Raw genomic sequence first — 21,326 nt, forward strand, 5'->3', positions numbered from 1 at the left:
TCTGCGCATGCTCTGAGGACGCGGCTAGGGATGCCGTCTGGGCCAGTAACACGTTTAAATGTTTTACTCACGTTGGCTGCAGTGAAGGAGAGCCCGCAGGTTTTGGTAGCGTGCCGTGTCGGTGGCACTGTATTGTGCTCAAAGCGAGCAAGGAAGTTGTTTAGTTTGTCTGGAAACAAAAATCACGGACTACTCTTTTTGTAGTCCGTGATTGACTGTAGACCCTGCCACATACCTCTCGTGTCTGAGCCGTTGAATTGCGACTCTAATTTGTCTCTATACTGACACTTAGCTTGTTTGATTGCCTTGCGGAGGGAATAGATACACTGTTTGTATTCGGTCATGTTTCCGGTCGCCTTGCCCCGATTAAAAGCAGTGGTTCGCGCTTTCAGTTTTGCGCGAATGCTGCCATCAATCCACTGTTTCTGGTTGGGGAAGGTTTTAGTAGTCGCCATGGGTACAACATCACCGATGCACTTGCTAATAAACTCGCTCACCGAGTCAGCGTATACATCAATGTTGTTGTTCGACGCTATCCGGAACATATCCCAGTCCACGTGATCGAAGCAATCTTGATGCGTGGAGTCAGATTGGTCGGACCAGCGTTGAACAGACCTGAGCACGGGTGTTTCCTGTTTTAGTTTCTGTCTATAGGCTGGGAGCAACAAAATGGAGTCGTGGTCAGATTTGCGGAAAGGAGGGCGAGGGAGGGCTTTGTATGCGTCGCCGAAGTTAGAGTAACAATGATCCAGAATTTTGCCAGCCTGGGTCGCACATGATAAAATATGCTGATAAAATTTAGGGAGCCTTGTTTTCAGATTAGCCTTGTTAAAATCCCCAGCTACAATAAATGCAGCCTCAGGATATGTGGTTTCCAGTTTACATAGAGTCCAATGAAGTTCTGTCAGGGCCGTCGAGGTGTCTGCTTGGGGGGGATATACACGACTGATTATAATCGAAGAGAATTTTCTTGGTAGATAATGCGGTCGGCATTTGATTGTAAGGAATTCTAGGTCAGGTGAACAAAAGGACTTGAGTTCCTGTATGTTGTTATGATCACACCACGACTCGGTAATCATAAGGCATACACCCCCGCCGTTCTTCGTACCAGAGAGATGTTTGTTTCTGTTGGCCAGGGCTTGGTTAGGTGCTGTTAGACCATCTCTACTAGAGGACAGTTCTCTAGGCCAGGGCTTGGTTAGGTGCTGTTAGACCATCTCTACTAGAGGACAGTTCTCTAGGCCAGGGCTTGGTTAGGTGCTGTTAGACCATCTCTACTAGAGGACAGTTCTCTAGGCCAGGGCTTGGTTAGGTGCTGTTAGACTGGCTCCACTAGAGGACAGTTCTCTAGGCCAGGGCTTGATTAGGTGCTGTTAGACCATCTCTACTAGAGGACAGTTCTGTAGGCCAGGGCTTTGTTAGGTGCTGTTAGACTGGCTGCACTAGAGGACAGTTCTCTAGGCCAGGGCTTTGTTAGGTGCTGTTAGACTGGCTGCACTAGAGGACAGTTCTCTAGGCCAGGGCTTGGTTAGGTGCTGTTAGACCGGCTCCACTAGAGGACAGTTCTCTGGCCAGGGCTTGATTAGGTGCTGTTAGACTGGCTCTACTAGAGGACAGTTCTCTAGGCCAGGACTTGGTTAGGTGCTGTTAGACCATCTCTACTAGAGGACAGTTCTGTAGGCCAGGGCTTTGTTAGGTGCTGTTAGACTGGCTCCACTAGAGGACAGTTCTCTAGGCCAGGGCTTGATTAGGTGCTGTTAGACTGGCTCCACTAGAGGACAGTTCTCTAGGCCAGGGCTTGGTTAGGTGCTGTTAGACCGTCTCTACTAGAGGACAGTTCTGTAGGCCAGGGCTTTGTTAGGTGCTGTTAGACTGGCTCCACTAGAGGGCAGAGGGTCATTATAATAGTTCTCTCCTGTGCCTGAGACCAAAGGCATGACATTGTTCCAAGAGCAGTGGATGTATAAAAGTATATGTCAGTGTCTGTGGGGATGTTGTTGTAACCCTCACTCTGTTTAGCTGTCCAGTACTCTGGTTTCAGATTCACTACTGTGGTTTTAATTAATACTCTTTTCATAATACTAAGCCAAGCCGGCCATAATATAGTTTCTGGCACTTTGCTGGAAAAGACAATAGCTACGTCCAAAATGGCACCCTATTCCTTATGTAGGGTACTACTTTTGTTTGTTTCGTTATGAAGCTCTGGCCAAGGGTAGGGGACTAGGGAATAGGGTGCCATTTGAGAACCTATCAGAGCCAGTACATGGCATTACAGCATGGGTTAGCACAATGAAAATGTATGTGTGTCTTTCAGAGGGGTAGGGTTAAAGATGAAGTCAAATTTCGGTTGGACTTTGTGTACATTTGACAAATAAAGTGATCTTCATCTTAAAAGGGTACCAGGTTCACTCACTACTGCTGTTTCATCAACTCCTTGTACTTGTCCATCAACTCCAGGCTGACTCAGCACAACTCTGGATGTGTTTGCAGGTCATGACAAGGCAGTGAGTAGTGTGGCCTGGAGTCACAGCAGACAGTGGTGGTTGAGTGCCTCAGAAGACAGGACCCTCCGCATCTGGCCCACTGGAAGTCCTGAGCCTGCCGTTACCATGGTAAACACTCAGCATACATACAGAAGGCACAATTAATCCCAAAATGAGTTGTATACATAATGTACAAAACATTAGGAACCCCTGCTCTTTCCATGACATATACTGACAAGGTGAATCCAGGTGAAAGCTATGACCCCTTATTGATGTCACTTGTTAAATTCTCTTCAATCAGTGTAGATGAAGGGGAGGAGACAGGTTAAATAAGGATTTTTAAGCCTTGAGACATATCAAATTTTATTAGTCACATGCGCCGAATACGACCTTACAGTGAAATGCTTACTTACGAGCCCCTAACCAACAATGCAGTTTAAAAAAAATATGGATAAGAATAAGAGATAAAAGTAAGAAGTAATTAAAGAGCAGCAGTGAAATAACAATAGTGAGACTATAGACTGGGGGTACCGATACAGAGTCAATGTGCGGGGCACCGGTTAGTTGAGGTAGTGTGGACATGTAGGCAGAGTATGTGTGCCATTCATAGGGTGAATGGGCAAGACAAAACATTTAAAGTGTCTTTGAACGGGGTATGGTAGTTGGTGCCAGGCACACCGGTATGTGTCAAGAACTGCAACGCTGCTAGTTTTTTCATGCTCAACAGTTTCCCGTGTGTATCAAGAAGGGTTCACCACCCAAAGGACATCCAGCCCACTTGACAGAACTGCGGGAAACATTTGAGTCAACATGGGCCAGCATCCCTGTGGAACGCTTTCGACCCTTTGTAGAGTCCATGCCCTGACAAATTAAGGCTGTTCTGAGGGCAAAAGTGTTGTACACTCAGTGTATATAATGTGACAAAATAGTTCTATCATCATGGCTTAGTAACTTTCCATCTCAGGTTTCTCCAGTGTCCATGATGTGACAAGCCTTATGGAATAGTAAAAGCCTAGTTAATGAGGTTGATGACATACTGTGTCTCTTGGCCCGGCGTTGTGTGATGTTGTTAGAGGGAACATCTGCACAGAACTCTGCTCGTCTGTCTATCTGTTTGTCTGTTGGCTGTGAGCATGTGCAGATCGTCTTCACTCCCTAACTGGACATCACACTCTCCTAGAAGTCCCAGAACATTTTACTCAAATCAAAGTTTATTGGCTGTGTGAAATGCTTAAAATACTGTATATGTCTTTCCTTTATATCCCCATGCTTTCCAGGGTGGGGATCAGTTCCATTTCAATTCCGTCTCAATTCAATTCCAATTTTCCCGAAGACTGCTTTAATAGTTTTGACAGAAGCTTCTGACAATTGGAGACAGGGCAACAAAGTTTGTTTGTCTCCAGAGCGGTTTAGAGCGCATTGTGACGTTTCATTTTGGCAGCATATTCTGATTATTTTTCAAAGCAGTTTTCTCCCCTCAGCTGCTGCTAACCATCCCAGCATCTCTCCTCTAAATGAGGAGATCCTAGACTTGGCAGGAACTCTAGCAGTTTATCTATTTGTCGTGAACTGAAGCAGTTTAAGTAAGCATCTTGGCAACAACATAGACATGTAATTCGGGGAGGGAAACTATGCAGGGGGAAGAATTATTGCACATGGCTTTGCACAATGAAGTTGATAAGATGTCTGTGTAATGAAGATCCACTATCTATCAGGCATTGAAATTGGTTCAGGGAATAGAACTGGGAAAGACGGTGATCTCTGGTGTTCCGGAACAGAACTGTTATTTTCAAATCTTGAGAACCGGTTAAAAATGTAACTTTTTGTTCCAAAATTGTTCCTAATGTTTAGTATATAATTCTGTAAAGTTATAATGCTAGTAAAAGCCTAAACACATTCCAGTTCACATCATGTCATGATGTTCAGCGCTTCAAGCCAAGCCCCCTCCATGGCCACCCCTCTCTTGCTCTTTCCCCACTGGTGAAATTTCATTTGCGCCTTTCATTTGCCCCTTATCTGACCAATCAAATATGTAAATAACTAGCTTAAGTGTTCCATAGCTTAAGCGTTCTCTATCTGTGCTAATGGGTTGAGTAAATTCATTAGCTATTTTGTAAAAATCTATGTTGATTTCACATGTTTAAAAAAATACGAAAAAGGACTATATGAACCCAAACTTGGGTTCGAACTGGTTCAGCACTTTATTTTCAGGTTGGAACAAACTGTCATACATTCCACATCACAGTTGGTGGTTTTCTGATTAGGGTTGCAAAATTCCAGAATCTTTCCCAGGTTTTTCAGGAATTTCTGTTACATTAGATAGGCTATATAACGTTGCAGCTCCTACAAGCCCTGGGGCTAAGCGCCTGATGAGGCATGACGGCCTATAATCTCTTGGTTTGTCTTTTGGCACTGAAAAACACTTCACCCTTCCCCTCTCTTCACCTCTATTCTCCTCTCTTTCCTTCTCTTCTCTTTTCTTCCCCACTCTTCTCTTCTCTGTCCTTTTCTTCTCCTTTCTTTCCCACTCTTTTCTTCTCTGTCCTTTTCTTCTCCTTTCTTTCCCTCTCTTCTTCTCTCTTCCCCTCTCTCTCTGTTAAAGAGTACCACATTATGCAGAGCCTGTTCCAGTGGAACCACACCCGGCTCCTAACATATGGCGACCAAGAAGACCACCTGCGTCTGTCTTTCCCACTGTCTCCTCTATCTATAAACCTCTTTACTTCTATACTGCCAAAATAAAAGCATCAAAGATATGAAAAGTGTGGCTTCAAAAAAAGAGGACCACATAACTGCTCCACAACGAGAGCATAGCATGCTGACAAGGACACAGCCCCTCTCCCTCTGCTTCAATCCAAATTATATTCTTTCATGAGTCTCTTTTTCCACATGGAAAATATAAATTCCTGTGTCTTAGTGACTTTGAGGCCAGGGAAAACTCCTCACAAAGCATTTTAAAGGGAGAAAGAGAGAGGGGGAAAGAGAGAGGGGGATTTATGAATGCAACCAACCCTCCTATTATGAATGAAACCCATCTATTAAACCCATCTATTAAAGGGTAAATCTATTTAATGCACATGTGGTATCAGGCCATGAAAGTAGAGGCTCATAGAGCAATAATTATATTCCAATATTTGTTTCAATGTTATTTGAGGCTATATTAATTTTTAGGATAGGGGGCAGCATTCGGAATTTTGTATGAAAAGCGTGCCCAAAGTAAACTGCCTGCTACTTAGGCCCAGAAGCTAGGATATGCATATAATTGGTAGATTTGGATAACACTCTAAAGTTTCCAAAACTGTTACAATAATGTCTGTGAGTATAACAGAACTGATATGGCAGGCAAAAACCTGAGGGAAATCCATCCAGGAAGTACCATTATTTTGAAATGGCTGTTTTTCCAATGAAAGCCTATCCACCATTTAAAGGGATAGGACCCAGATTCCGTTCCCTATGGCTTCCACTAATTGTGAACAGTCTTTAAACATTGTTTCAGGCCTTTATTCTGAAAAATGAGGGAGAATGACCACATTGAGTGAGTGGACCCTGGGAGCTCTTTTCTGCGTGCGACCGAGAGCGCACCTTTCTTGTTTTTCTTTTATATTGACGACACTATTGTCCGGTTGAAATATTATCGATTATTTAGGCTAAAAACAACCTGAGGATTAATTCTAAACATCGTTTGACATGTTTCTACGAACTTTACGGATACTATTTGGAATTTTCGTCTGCCTTTTGTGACCGCATTTGAGCCATTGGATTACTGAACAAAACGCGGCAACAAATTTCAGGTTTTTGGATATAAAGAGGGACTTTATCGAACAAAATGAACATTTATTGTGTAACTGGGAGTCTTGTGAGTGCAACCATACGAAGATCATCAAAGGTAAGTGATTAATTTTATTGCTATTTCTGACTTTCGTGACTAATCTACTTGGCTGCTAACTGTTTGTAATGTTTTGTGTGCTGAGCGCTGTCCTCAGATAATCGTATGGTTTGCTTTCGCCGTAAAGCCTTTTTGAAATCTGACACGGCGGCTGGATTAACAACAAGTTAAGCTTTATTTTGATGTATTGCACTTGTGATTTCATGGAAATTTAATATTTATAGTAATTTAATTTGAATTTGGCGCGTTGCAATTTCACCAGAAGTTGTCGAGATGGGACGCTAGCGTCCCACTGATCCATAAGAAGTTAAATACCTTATCATAATAACCCTTATTAAACAGTCATCAAATGGTTGGCCCTCAGCTGAGACGGATGCAAGATAACTCAAGTTATTCATCAGGTAGTGATTGGTTTGGTAATACTTAACCAAACAAACTTTTGGTAACATTCTGCAGATATGTTTCATAACTTGTTATAAGCAATTTGTAAGCTTTTATAATTATTCTTCCTTCAGGGGGGTGATGAGAAGTTCTCCAAAACCATCCGGGGGGCTCAGTTCTACTACCTGGATAAGTTCCTGTTACTGGCATCTGGTCCCTCCCTACACCTCTACCTGTATCACCTGGACAACACACAGGACGACATTAAAAGGTAAGGATATGAAAGATAGAAAAGTATATAGATCGATAGATAGAAGTTGCCGGTACCTCTGTAACCTGGCTGGATATCACACAGGATGACATTAAAAGGTAATGATAGGAACAATATTTAAATGATAGGAATCACATTTTAATTATATGAACAACACATACTCATCTGTCATTGGGCTGGCTGGTGGATAGGGCAACAAAAGGTTCCCAACTTCTGGCTGTCCTTGGTCATCTTCTCCACTGTGCCCCAGTTCTGCAGATGGTGTTGGAGCTCAGTCTCCATCGTTCTATCGTACATTTCAACCAAACATGTAACATGTATAATAGCTCAGCTAGGAAGCACTAATCTTTGATTGCATCTGGGAGGAGGCTATTGGTACATGTTTTTTGGACCATGGATATCAACAGATATTTATTTTATGCGTCATCCCAACAATTCATAGTGAATAAAATATAAATGCAACATGTAAGGTGTTCCAGAAATGTTCCATAAGCAGAAAAAGCTTAGCTAGCTAGCTAGCTTTGTGCACAAATTTGTTTAAATCCCTGATAGTGAGCATTTATTCTTTGCCAAGAAAGTTAATCCACCTGACAGGTCTGGGATATCAAGAAGATTAAACAGCATGATCATTACACAGGTGCACCTTGTGCTGGGGACAATTAAAGGCCACTCTAAAATGTGCAGTTTTGTCACACAACACAATGACACAGATGTCTGAAGTTTTGAGGGAGCGTGCAATTGGCATGCTGACTGCAGGAATGTCCACCAGAGCTGTTGGCAGAGAATTGAATCTTAATTTCTCTGCCATAAGCCGCCTCCAACATCATTTTAGAGGATTTGGCAGTATGGCCAACTGGCCTCACAACCACAGACCACATGTAACCACGCCAGTCCAGGACCTCAACATCTGGCTTCTTCACCTGTGGGATTGTCTGAGACCAGCCACCCAGACAGCTGATGAAACTGAGGAGTGTTTCTGTCTGTAATAAAGCCCTTTTGTGGGGGAAAACTCATTCTGATTGGCTGGGCCTGGCTCCCCAGTGGGTGGGCCTGGCTCCCAAGTCAATCAATCAATCAAATGTATTTATAAAGCCCTTTTTACATCAGCCGATGTCACAAAGTGCTATACAGAAACCCAGCCTAAAACCCCAAACAGAAAGCACGGTGGCTAGGAAAAACTCCCTAGAAAGGCAGGAACCTATGTGGGTGGGCCTATGCCCTCCCAGGCTCACCTATGGCTGCTCCCCTGCCCAGTCATGTGAAATCCATAGATTAGGGCCTAATTTAGTTTTTTTCAATTGACTGATTTCCTTAAATGAACTGTAACTCAGTAAAATCATTGAAATTGTTGCATGTTGCTTTATATTTTTTTTCCCAGTATTGTTAGTTTACAGTCACATCACAGTCACATTTATTTTTTTATTTCACCTTTATTTAACCAGTTAGGCAAGTTGAGAACAAGTTCTCATTTGCAATTGCGACCTGGCTAAGATAAAGCAAAGCAGTTCGACACATACAACAACACAGAGTTACACATGGAGTAAAACAAACATACAGTCAATAATACAGTAGAAAAATAAGTCTATATACAATGTGAGCAAATGAGGTGAGATAAGGGAGGTAAAGGCAAAAAAGGCTATGGTGGCAAAGTAAATACAATATAGCAAGTAAAACACTGGAATGGTAGATTTGTGGTGGAAGAAAGTGCAAAGTAGAAATAGAAATAATGGGGTGCAACGGAGCAAAATAAATAAATAAATACAGTAGGGAAGAGGTAGTTGTTTGGGCTAAATTATAGATGGGCTATGTACAAGTGCAGTGATCTGTGAGCTGCTCTGACAGCTGGTGCTTAAAGCTAGTGAGGGAGATGTGTTTCCAGTTTCAGAGATTTTTGTAGTTCGTTCCAGTCATTGGCAGCAGAGAACTGGAAGGAGAGACGGCCAAAGGAGGAATTGGCTTTGGGGGTGACCAGAGAGATATACCTGCTTGAGCGCGTGCTACAGGTGGGTGCTGCTATGGTGACCAGTGAGCTGAGATAAGGGGGGACTACCTAGCAGGGTCTTGTAGATGACCTGGACCCAGTGGGTTTGGCGAAGTATTTGAAGCGAGGGCCAGCCAACGAGAGCGTACAGGTCGCAGTGGTGGGTAGTATATGGGGCTTTGGTGACGAAATGGATGGCACTGTGATAGACTGCATCCAGTTTATTGAGTAGGGTATTGGAGGCTATTTTGTAAATGACATCGCCGAAGTCGAGGATCAGTAGGATGGTCAGTTTTACATTTACATTTACGTCATTTAGCAGACGCTCTTATCCAGAGCGACTTACAAGGGTATGTTTGGCAGCATGAGTGAAGGATGCTTTGTTGCGAAATAGGAAGCCAATTCTAGGTTTAACTTTGGATTGGAGATGTTTGATGTGAGTCTGGAAGGAGAGCTTACAGTCTAACCAGACACCTAGGTAGTTGTAGTTGTCCACATATTCTAAGTCAGAACCGTCCAGAGTAGTGATGCTGGACGGGCGGGCAGGTGCAGGCAGCGATCGGTTGAAGAGCATGCGTTTAGTTTTACTTGTATTTAACAGCAGTTGGAGGCCACGGATGGAGAGTTGTATGGCATTGAAGCTCGTCTGGAGGGTTGTTAACACAGTGTCCAAAGAAGGGCCAGAAGTATACAGAATGGTGTCGTCTGCGTAGAGGTGGATCAGAGACTCACCAGCAGCAAGAGCGACATCATTGATGTATACAGAGAAAAGAGTTGATCCAAGAATTGAACCCTGTGGCACCCCCATAGAGACTACCAGAGGCCCGGACAACAGGCCATCCGATTTGACACATTGAACTCTATCAGAGAAGTAGTTGGTGAACCAGGCGAGGCAATCATTTGAGAAACCAAGGCTATTGAGTCTGCCGATGAGGATGTGGTGATTGACAGAGTCGAAAGCCTTGGCCAGGTCAATAAATACAGCAGCACAGTATTGTTTCTTATCGATGGCGGTTACGATATCGTTGAGGACCTTGAGCGTGGCTGAGGTGCACCCATGACCAGCTCTGAAACCAGATTGCATAGCAGAGAAGGTGCGGTGGGATTCGAAATGGTCGGTAATCTGTTTGTTCACTTGGCTTTCGAAAACCTTAGAAAGGCAGGGTAGGATAGATATAGGTCTGTAGCAGTTTGGGTCAAGAGTATCCCCTCCTTTGAAGAGGGGGATGACAGCAGCTGCTTTCCAATCTTTGGGAATCTCAGACGACATGAAAGAGAGGCTAGTAATAGGGGTTGCAACAATTTCGGCAGATAATTTTAGAAAGAAAGGGTCCAGATTTTCTAGCCCGGCTGATTTGTAGGGGTCCAGATTTTGCAGCTCTTTCAGAACATCAGCTGACTGGATTTGGGAGAAGGAGAAATGGGGAAGGCTTGGGCGAGTAGCTGTGGGGGGTGCAGTGCTGTTGACCGCAATAGGGTTAGCCAGGTGGAAAGCATGGCCAGCCGTAGAAAAATCCTTATTGAAATTCTCAATTATAGTGGATTATATTGGAGGTGACAGAGTTTCCTATCCTCAGTGCAGTGGGCAGCTGGGAGGAGGTGTTCTTATTCTCCATGGACTTTACAGTGTCCCAGAACTTTTTTGAGTTTGTGTTGCAGGAAGCAAATTTCTGCTTGAAAAAGCTAGCCTTAGCTTTTCTAACTGCCTGTGTATATTGGTTTCTAACTTCCCTGAAAAGTTGCATATCACGGGGGCTGTTCGATGCTAATGCAGAACGCCACAGGATGTTTTTGTATTGGTTAAGGGCAGTCAGGTCTGGAGAGAACCAAGGGCTATATCTGTTCCTGGTTCTAAATTTCTTGAATGGGGCATGCTTATTTAAGATGGTAAGGAAGGCATTTAAAAAAATAACCAGGCATCCTCTACTGACGGGATGAGGTCAATATCCTTCCAGGATACCCGGGCCAGGTCGATTAGAAAGGCTTGCTCGCTGAAATGTTTCAGGGAGCGTTTGACAGTGATGAGTGGAGGTCGTTTGACCGCTGGCCCGTTACGGATGCAGGCAATGAGGCAGTGATCGCTGAGATCTTGGTTGAAAACAGCAGAGGTGTATTTAGAGGGCAAGTTGGTTAGGATGATATCTATGAGGGTGCCCATGTTAACGGCTTTGGGGTGGTACCTGGTTTGTTCATTGATCATTTGTGTGAGATTGAGGGCATCAAGCTTAGATTGTAGGATGGCTGGGTATTAAGCATGTTCCAGTTTAGGTCACCTAGCAGCATGAGCTCTGAAGATAGATGGGGGGCAGTCAGTTCACATATGGTGTCCAGAACACAGCTGGGGGCAGAGGGTGGTCTATAGCAGGCGGCAACGGTGAGAGACTTGTTTTTAGAGAGATGGATTTTTAAAAGTAGAAGTTCAAATTGTTTGGGTACAGACCTGGATAGTAGGACAGAACTCTGCAGGCTATCTCTGCAGTAGATTGCAACACCGCCCCCTTTGGCCGTTCTATCTGTCTGAAAATGTTGTAGTTAGGGATGAAGATTTCAGAGTTTTTGGTGGACTTCCTAAGCCAGGATTCAGACACGGCTAGGACATCCGGGTTGGCAGAGTGTGCTAAAGCAGTGAATAAAACAAACTTAGGGAGGAGGCCTCTAATGTTAACATGCATGAAACCAAGGCTATTACGATTACAGAAGTCATCAAAAGAGAGCGCCTGGGGAATAGGAGTGGAGCTAGGCACTGCAGGGCCTGAATTCACCTCTACATCACCAGAGGAACAGAGGTGGGGTAGGAAAGGTTACGGCTAAAAGCTATGAGAATTGGTCATCTATGACGTCCAGAATAGAGAGTAAAAGTAGCAGGTTTCTGGGGGCGATAAAATAGCTTCAAGGTATAATGTACAGATAAAGGTATGGGAGGATGTGAATACAGTGGAGGTAAACCTAGGCATTGAGTGATGATGAGAGAGATATTGTCTCTAGAAACATAATTGAAACCAGAAGATGTCATAGCATGTGTGGGTGGTGGAACTGAAAGGTTGGATAAGGTATAATGAGCAGGGCTAGAGGCTCTACAGTGAAATAAGCCAATAAACATTAACCAGAACAGCAATGGACAAGGCATATTGACATTAAGGAGAGGCATGCTTAGCCGAGTGATCATAAGGGTCCCGTGAGATTCAGACAGCTAGCCGGGCCATAGGTAGCAAGCTGGCAGAAGATGGGGTAGGTCTGTTTTTAGCCACCTAGTGCGTTTCCGTCTGTAGACCAGTGGGGTTCCGTGTGGTAGGGGGGACCAGTCCAATTGGCAAAATAGTTATAGTTATAGTGGCCCAAGAAAATTGTCCGATAGACCTATTCAGATAGCAGCCGATAAGACAGCTAACGATTAGCTGGCCGCAGATGGGCGTTCAGGTTACGTCGCAACGGAGGGGCCAGTTGGATAACTCCCTCGGGCAGATAACGTCGGTAGTCCAGTCGTGAAGGCCCGATGGGGCTCCGCATCGGCAGTAAAACGGGTCCGGATAGGTGATTGTAGCCCAGGAGTGGCTGATGGAACTCTTCAGCTGGCTAGCTCCGGAATAATTTATGTTAGCTCCGGGACCGACGTTAGCCAATAGTCACTCGGATAGCAGCTAGCTAGCTGCAAGATCCAGGTGTAAATGTCCAGAGCCTGCGGTAGAAATCCGGGGATATGGAGAGAAAATAGGTCCGGTATGCTCTGGTCTGAGTCGCGCTGTACAAAACTGCCGATCGCTTTTCGAGCTAAGGGATAGCTGATGACCGCCAACTGTGGCTAGCTGAACTCCCAACGTTAGCCAGTGAACTGGTCAACTTCTGGCTAACCTCTGGCTAGCTTCTGTTGTAGATTTCAGATGTAATACTTTTTTTTTTAATTGGTGAGGAGGGTTGCAGGAGAGTATTTTGAGGTTGAGTTTTTAGAAAAATATATATAAAAAGATATGCGAAGAAAATATATATATATATACACGGGACACGACAAGAGGAGGACAAAGGACGTCTGACTGCTATGCCATCTTGAAAAATAATATACTTACCTGCATTCCTGAAAATCACTTCTGAGAACACATTCTTCGGAGAGAGAGAGAGATGCATAGGGCAAAGGACAAGAGTTGGCTCTCTTCACTTCCTGTTTATGATCAAACCAACAAGTTTATATTCTACACTATCATGTTAACATGTCCTGACTGGGGTATGGAATGCATGTGAGAAGATCACCAACGAGGAGATAGCCATGCCCAGCACTTTAGCCGAGAGACACTAAGCAAGGGGACATTGATCCTTGTGGGGACAAAACAACAATTATTGATTCCCATTCAAAATCCTATTTTCCCTAACCTTAACTCCTAACCCTAATTCTAACCCTAATTCTAATCCTAAACCCTAAGCCTAAAATAGACTTTTTCCTTGTGGGGACTGGCGAAATGACCCCACTTATCTGAATTTTCCTTGTTTTTCTATCCTTGTGAGAACGTTTGGTCCACACAAGGATAGAAAAACTAAAACACACACACACACACACACACACACACAGCATATGTTTTACTATCCTTTTGGGGACCTAAAATTGATTTCCATTCAAAATCCTATTTTCCCTAAGCTTAACCCTAACCTTAACCCCTAACCCTAACACCTAACTCTTTATTGTAACCCTAACCCTAAACCTAACCCCTAAACCTAATATAGCCTTTGTCCTTGTAGGGACCTGGGAAATGTCCCCACAAGGAATAATTTTGTGGGGACTTTTGGGGATTTCCGGTACCCACAAGGATAGTAATAGAAGCACACACACACACACACACACACACACACACACACACACACACACACACACACACACACACACACACACACCTGAGTCACAAAGCATGCTGCCTACATTATAATTTCCTCCAGACTGAATCTCTCTACAGAGCATGCTGCTCACATTATAATTTCCTCCAGACTGAGTCTCTCTCTACAGAGCATGCTGCCTACATTATAATTTCCTCCAGACTGAGTCTCTCTACAGAGCATGCTGCCTACATTATAATTTCCTCCAGACTGAGTCTCTTTCTACAGAGCATGCTGCCTACATTATAATTTCCTCCAGACTGAGTCTCTCTACAGAGCATGCTGCTCACATTATAATTTCCTCCAGACTGAGTCTCTTTCTGCAGAGCATGCTGCCTACATTATAATTTCCTCCAGACTGAGTCTCTCTCTGCAGAGCATGCTGCCTACATTATAATTTCCTCCAGACTGAGTCTCTCTCTGCAGAGCATGCTGCCTACATTATAATTTCCTCCAGACTGCGTCTCTCTCTGCAGAGCATGCTGCCTACATTATAATTTCCTCCAGACTGAGTCTCTTTCTACAGAGCATGCTGCTCACATTATAATTTCCTCCAGACTGAGTCTCTCTACAGAGCATGCCGCTCACATTATAATTTCCTCCAGACTGAGTCTCTCTACAGAGCATGCTGCCTACATTATAATTTCCTCCAGACTGAGTCTCTCTACAGAGCATGCTGCTCACATTATAATTTCCTCCAGACTGAGTCTCTCTCTACAGAGCATGCTGCTCACATTATAATTTCCTCCAGACTGAGTCTCTCTACAGAGCATCCTGCCTACATTATAATTTCCTCCAGACTGAGTCTCTCTACAGACCATGCTGCTCACATTATAATTTCCTCCAGACTGAGTCTCTCTACAGACCATGCTGCTCACATTATAATTTCCTCCAGACTGAGTCTCTCTCTACAGAGCATGCTGCCTACATTATAATTTCCTCCAGACTGAGTCTCTCTCTACAGAGCATGCTGCCTACATTATAATTTCCTCCAGACTGAGTCTCTCTCTGCAGAGCATGCTGCCTACATGATCATTTATTCCAGACTGAGTCTCTCTCTACAGATCATGCTGCCTGCAGTATCATATAATGGCTAGCCGTCATCAGTTCAACACCAGTTATTGGGGGTGTAGGGCAGTATTTTTAGGCCAGGTCCCGTATTCATTCAAAGTCTCAGAGTAGGAGTGCTGAGTCAGGATCATTTTTGTTTTTTAGATCACAATGCCCAATGATTTTGAGACACTTTTTGAGTATGGGCCCGCATCTGACTTTAATTACTAAGTACCCAGACCTGAAGCTTACAGTATATATCTAATTTCCACGATTTAACTCCAAGCACAAATCTATCTTTATTCTTGTTCAGGTACCAGCAGAGGAGTGCCATCAAACTGACAAGATGTTTAGAGACAAAGTCAGGAACAGACATCACTGCTGTGTCAGTCATCAACGACTTCTACTCTTGTATCCTTCATCACACAATCCAGTGATCACTGTAACTGAGAAATATAGGATCAGCTATCCACTCTCTCCTCAAACCGAGGTAGCAGTTCATTCATGTCTTAGATCATCGTTACCAAAAGCATTCATCTACCCTTATATCTACTTACCATAGTAGTTTATTCTTAATATTAGTGACACTATTTGATAGTATTAATCTACAGTTGTTAACACAATTCTACAAAGCTTTTGGTTATGGATCATAATCTGTAGAGTCTTTATCACTAGTGCTGATCAACAATAACCCATATCATTCACTGACTGACAGCAAGGAATCTCTTCAGAGAGCAGTCTCCATTTCTAAGCAAACTCACAAATAAAACAGTAACACACAGAGAGTGGAAAATCTTACAGAATCATCTGATGTCTACTTTCCTTTCTACTTTGTCCGTTGCCAAGCACAACGCAGCTTAATACCTCAGTAAAAACGACACTCAGTCCTCCAAACATTGCTATAAATGGACTTTAGGGTTCAGAGGATTTATTAGAAAATAAATATATTGTAAAACTCTTTAACAAGGAGACATTCAGGATGGAGACATTCCTGAAACATTCAAGTAATTGTCAGTGTCCCAAATGGCACCCTATTCTCTTTACAGCGCCCTATTCCCTCTGGCTCCTGATCAAAAGTAGTGCACTAAATATGGAATATGTTTCTATTTGGGATGCAGACATCGTGTTGATTTAGTGCCAAGATCAACTGTGGCAGAGCGGAGGCTACACGTGAGGTTTGAAGCCCTTCCTGAGCAGAATAGGCTAGAGCAGCAGGACCTGGGGCTGTGCTGGATAGGACATGGTTGTGTTACCAGAATGGTTTCGTAAAACATATTGAAATGAATGGTTTATTCTCGCTGAGTGGTATAACTTACTGGAGTTTCACTTAAAGGGGCAATCGGCAGTTGCTACATCAATTTTTTTAACGTATAAATTGATGATATGTACCCATTGAGTCTTTAAAAATATAACTTAGAAATGCCTCATGCGCATAGTTCAATTGTTGTACCCCATAGCTTCAAAACATGGTTAAAACTGTAATTTTGATGTCATGGATGGTATCCATAGCTCTTTGAGAGTGGTTACATTGTTCCTGCCCCATCCCTCAGGGAGGATGCTTTGCTATTGTTTCTACTCCTGATTGCACCTTTAAGAATGATCAATGTGAGTTTCAAAGTGAAACTTAACTGCCCATTGAGTACTGTAATGGACTTTCCTTAGCAGCTGTATGTGTCAGACATAGTGCTGGTGAGTGGTGCTGACCGCTCCATCCAGGTGCTGGATATGAACACAGGGACAGTGGCCTCACAGCTCCCTGATGCCCACAGCAGAGCTGTCCATCACATCACACAGAACAAGGTAAGAAGAGAACCCTGAGCACACAACAGTCACAATACATTGAAAACCACTACATAGGCTAGCATAAACATTTACCAGGAGGAGGCCTAATCTGGGTTCAAGGAACCAGCCCTATATGTTGTAAAATGTATTTGAATTATGACTTTTCTAGGAAGTACATGGAACAGTTCAGATGACATTGTCGGCTGTTGAAGTGATTGAGGTGATGTCACTAGGGTTTTCCGTTCAGGAAAGGTCAGAGAGGATGGAGTTAGTGATTTAAAATACCACATCATGGTGGAGTCTATAAAGGCTGAAAGCTCATGGTCTGAGGTCACTTCCTTCCCTCAGTGGGGCTGTGATGGCACACTCCTCCATCTCTGGAAAGCACACTGGGTTCCTCGAAAGATACAGCTTTATAGGTCAATAAAGTCACTCTGAAAATCCATTAAAGCAAACCCTTTCCTAGTAATATGCCACCATGTTTTACTGTAGATTGGAATTTGGTGTGTTTGGCTAGCAAATTTATTGCAAGTGTGTATCCTAAAAGTAATGCATCACTAAAAGCAAGTTTACCGGAGGACAGATTGGAGTGGAAAAGTGCACAGTCGTCTTGTCTTGGTACGTCCGCAACACCCATACTGCAGTCAGACGATGTAGTCCTTGGCAGACCAGACATGGGTATTATATTATTTAAGGAGCAGTATTAGTTTACCTTAAAGCTCATAGGGATCTGGTCAAACTGTGTAGGAATAGGGTGCCTTTTAGGACTCAGCCTTTAACTCTTTCACAGTCCTCCCACGACACAGTACTTTTCTGGAGGACATAATGAAAGTGAGCTAGCTCGTCTTGGGCGGGCATGCAGTGGTACATCAGCAACACCCATCTTCCATCATACTGGACTGTCAGAGGATGTATTCCTTGGCAGACCAGACATGGGTGTTGTATTATATAAGATAGGATATATCCTAAATGGCACCCTATAGGCCCTTGTTAAAAGTAGTGCACTATAAAGGGAATAGGATGCCATTTAAGACGTAGTCAGTGTTTCCAAGAGTGAAGGACTCATCGAGCCATCATCGGTATAATTAATCTATCTTAGGAGTAAAGCCACACTCTCTCACACACACACACATGCACACACACACATTGGTTAAAAGTAGTGCACTATATGGGGAATAGGTTTACATTTGGACCGGAGCCTAAGAGTGGTCTCAGCCTCAAGCAGTGCATGGAAATATATGCAAATATCCTGTGTGCAGTAAATGCATGCATGTTCAATAAATTATACAAGTGTATAGGAGGGGTGTGCATATCATTCCAGTCTTTGACATAACTGTCAAATTAATTCAACATGTTTCAGAGCTGTTTCTATTTAAAATAGTATATATTATGTCTCATACAAGACCAAGTTATAAATATGAAACCAAGCCAGTTTTGTAACAATAGGAATATCTATAAGTAGCCATATTTTATGTCTCTGAGATATGTCTGGAATATTTAATCGCTCACAGACAGACAGACAGACAGTAGATAGGGGGACAGACAAATGAACAGACATGCACAGACAAATTGATAGACAGAAAGACATGGACCGACAAATGGACCGACAAATTGACAGGCAGAAGACAGGCAGAAAGACAGAGGACAGACAAGCAAACAAACAGACAATGATCATGGGGTTGAACTGGGTAAAACTGGAACAACAGGGGGACTGCATGGTTGCACCCATTGACCCGACTATGTTTACTGTGAAGAGGGGGCACGGATCTGCTCCCGTGTTGACCTGACCCGCCGAACACAGGCCTTTGCACACACACACACACACACACACACACACACACACACACACACACACACACACACACACACACACACACACACACACGCTGCATTGTCATCACTCAGACAACACACACACAGTCACAGAGGCAGTAGCCTGGATTAACTGGGTGAACTGCACCTAGTGGCCTGGCTTAACTTGCATTAACTCATCCCGATCCTTCCTTCAGCTGGGAACCACTCTCCCACCGCCTGCTCTCTCCCACCGCCTGCTCTCTCCCACCGCCTGCTCTCTCCCACACCGCCTGCTCTGCCACACCGCCTGCTCTCTCCCACCGCCTGCTCTCTCCCACACCGCCTGCTCTTTCCCACACCGCCTGCTCTCTCCCACCGCCTGCTCTCTCCCACCGCCTGCTCTCCCCCACACCGCCTGCTCTCCCACACCGCCTGCTCTCTCCCACCGCCTGCTCTCTCCCACCGCCTGCTCTCTCCCACACCACCTGCTCTCTCCCACCGCCTGCTCTCTCCCACCGCCTGCTCTCTCACACCGCCTGCTCTCCCACACCGCCTGCTTTCTCCCACCGCCTGGTTTCTCCCACACCGCCTGCTTTCTCCCACACCGCCTGCTTTCTCCCACACCGCCTGCTTTCTCCCACACCGCCTGCTCTCTCCCACACCGCCTGCTCTCTCCCACACCGCCTGCTCTCTCCCACACCGCTTGCTCTCTCCCACCGTCTGCTCTCTCCCACCGTCTGCTCTCTCCCGCTGCCTGCTCTCCCACACCACCTGCTAGCTCCCACCGCTTGCTCTCCCACACCACCTGCTCTCTCCCACCGCCTGCTCTCCCACCACCTGTCTCCCTTGGCCCAAAGACGTCGATAGCATAGAATGTAGGCTGCATCCCAAATGGCAGCCTATCCCCTATATAGTTCACTACTTTTGAGGCTAGATGGCGAAATAGTAGAGTGAGAGTCGGTAAAGTAGTGCACTATATAGGGAATAGGGTGCCATTTTTGATGCAAACACAGTGTGTCGAGTCTCTTTTCACCTTGTATTTTCCCAGTCACACCACCCCATTGTGTGCAGTGCATTGTGGGCCGGTTGTACCGGCCATGGCATGCTGACCTGTGTTGACTCAGGCGGCGCGCTGCGTCAATGTGGGGTCATCCCTCTTTCTGGGTGCCTTAGGGCTGTGGGGCCACCTGGGCGCTGCCTTGGGGCCGGAGGGTTAATGCATAGGGTCCGGAGGGTTAATGCCTCAGGATCATCATGGGGAATGTCTTTCTATGCCTGGAATGACTGTGTACATAACATAGCACACACACACACCAGAACACACAAATACACACACACACACTAGTGATGCGCGGATTGACTCATAACGCACAGTCCCAGCCGTTATATCTGCAGGGTTGGGTTTAGGGGCATTAAATATTGTATGGATGAAGGGTGAGTGGTTGGCGGGTGGGTGTGTGGGTTGAATAAAGAGAAAACAATACCTTAAAAAATCCATCAATGTATCATTCTTGTGCAATTTATATCTATAGGCTACATTGAGGTTTTTCTTTCATTATTTTAATGCTGTATTGCATTAGTGTGTGAGCCTACGCTTTAGGGCCTAACTGTACGTGGGCCAAATAGCCTACACTCCAATCACCAAATACTTTTGAGAACAGGCAGAAAATGTTAACGGCGATCCACGGAGGAAAAAAGGACAATGTCAGAGTTTAATTCAGTAAGAGAAAAGCTGTGAAATGGGACAGTTGAAAAAAAAGTGAAGGGAGGTCCAGAAAAGTAATGTTTGGGAAAGATTTGGTCAAGTGTTAAAGAGCATGATAGCAGTGCCGGTTGTGATGATTATGAGGGGCTGTACAAATTCGACAGTCACAAGACGGGGACTTCAAATAGGCCTATAGCACGTCAAGGGAACTGTAGCCTGCTGTTCAGATGGGTTACATGGGAACTGAAGTCTGGACACTGACTGTCGGTCTATAACCTCTCACAAAGCAGTAAAATGATACACCGAATGTTGGCAAATTTTTTACTCAGGAACAGGAGTGGAGAAATATGATTTATTTCTTTCAGCATCTTGAGAAAATGCAAATGAAAAGTTAGATACCGTCTGTAGAGGTGCTGTCTTTATCAGCATCATAAAAGCGGATAGTATTTCAACCACAAAATATGCACCCAAGCTGAACTGAAATCATGTTGGGTCGTTTTCACAGCTTTCTATTTCCTTACAACCGGTCAAACTGATGTCATTTGGACATTTTGCACAAACAATCGTTCCTGTTTTTATTTTGGTTATTGCATTTTCTTCCCGGTTCCTAAATGTCTTTGTTCAGCAAAAGAGGCAGAGATGACAGAGAGAACATTACCGATGTGAACTAGGTTGAATCATTATTTCTGTGGATTTATGACATTCTGGTGAGGAAGGGTTTATTTAATCTTCTAGGGCAACATAATGACAGAAGAGAAGCTGCATGTATCTAATTATAGACAAGTTGACTAACAAATAGCCAACAAAATGTTGTAAATTATAAGCAGAAACAAATCGAAATCAGGCAAAACAATCCTGTACCCCCCGTAAAAAAATCTTCCTGCTCTTTTCTATATTAGCGAGTTAGGGTCAGGTGAGGGCCTCAGAATTTCACTTATAGTCGGGCGGTTGTGGATGGGTTATTGGTAATTGCGGGCGGGTGCGGATGAACAAAAAGCTGACACACACACAAAGCATACATAACATAGATAACATCCCCCTCTCCTCACCTAATCTCCTCCCCTCACTTTCTCCGACCTTATCCCTGGGATGGCTTCAGGTCTTGCACCAAGCAACCTTTTTTTAATGAAGGTAAA

The 21,326-nt window shown here is 44.3% G+C and overlaps 1 protein-coding gene across 1 annotated transcript in view; it reads left to right on the top strand.

Annotated features, from left to right (window-relative positions):
* The window catches only part of wdr27 (WD repeat domain 27), a 168,998-nt gene that overhangs the window by 41,697 nt on the left and 105,975 nt on the right, over positions 1-21,326 (top strand). The window contains exons 18-21 of the mRNA XM_014180055.3: positions 2,491-2,612; positions 6,885-7,021; positions 15,223-15,320; positions 16,588-16,709. Of these exons, the coding sequence (XP_014035530.3) occupies positions 2,491-2,612; positions 6,885-7,021; positions 15,223-15,320; positions 16,588-16,709 (479 nt within the window). The remainder of the gene's footprint in view (positions 1-2,490; positions 2,613-6,884; positions 7,022-15,222; positions 15,321-16,587; positions 16,710-21,326) is intronic.

Source organism: Salmo salar, chromosome 28, assembly GCF_965601325.2.
Source record: "Salmo salar chromosome 28, fSalSal1, whole genome shotgun sequence".
Lineage (NCBI taxonomy): Eukaryota > Metazoa > Chordata > Actinopteri > Salmoniformes > Salmonidae > Salmo > Salmo salar.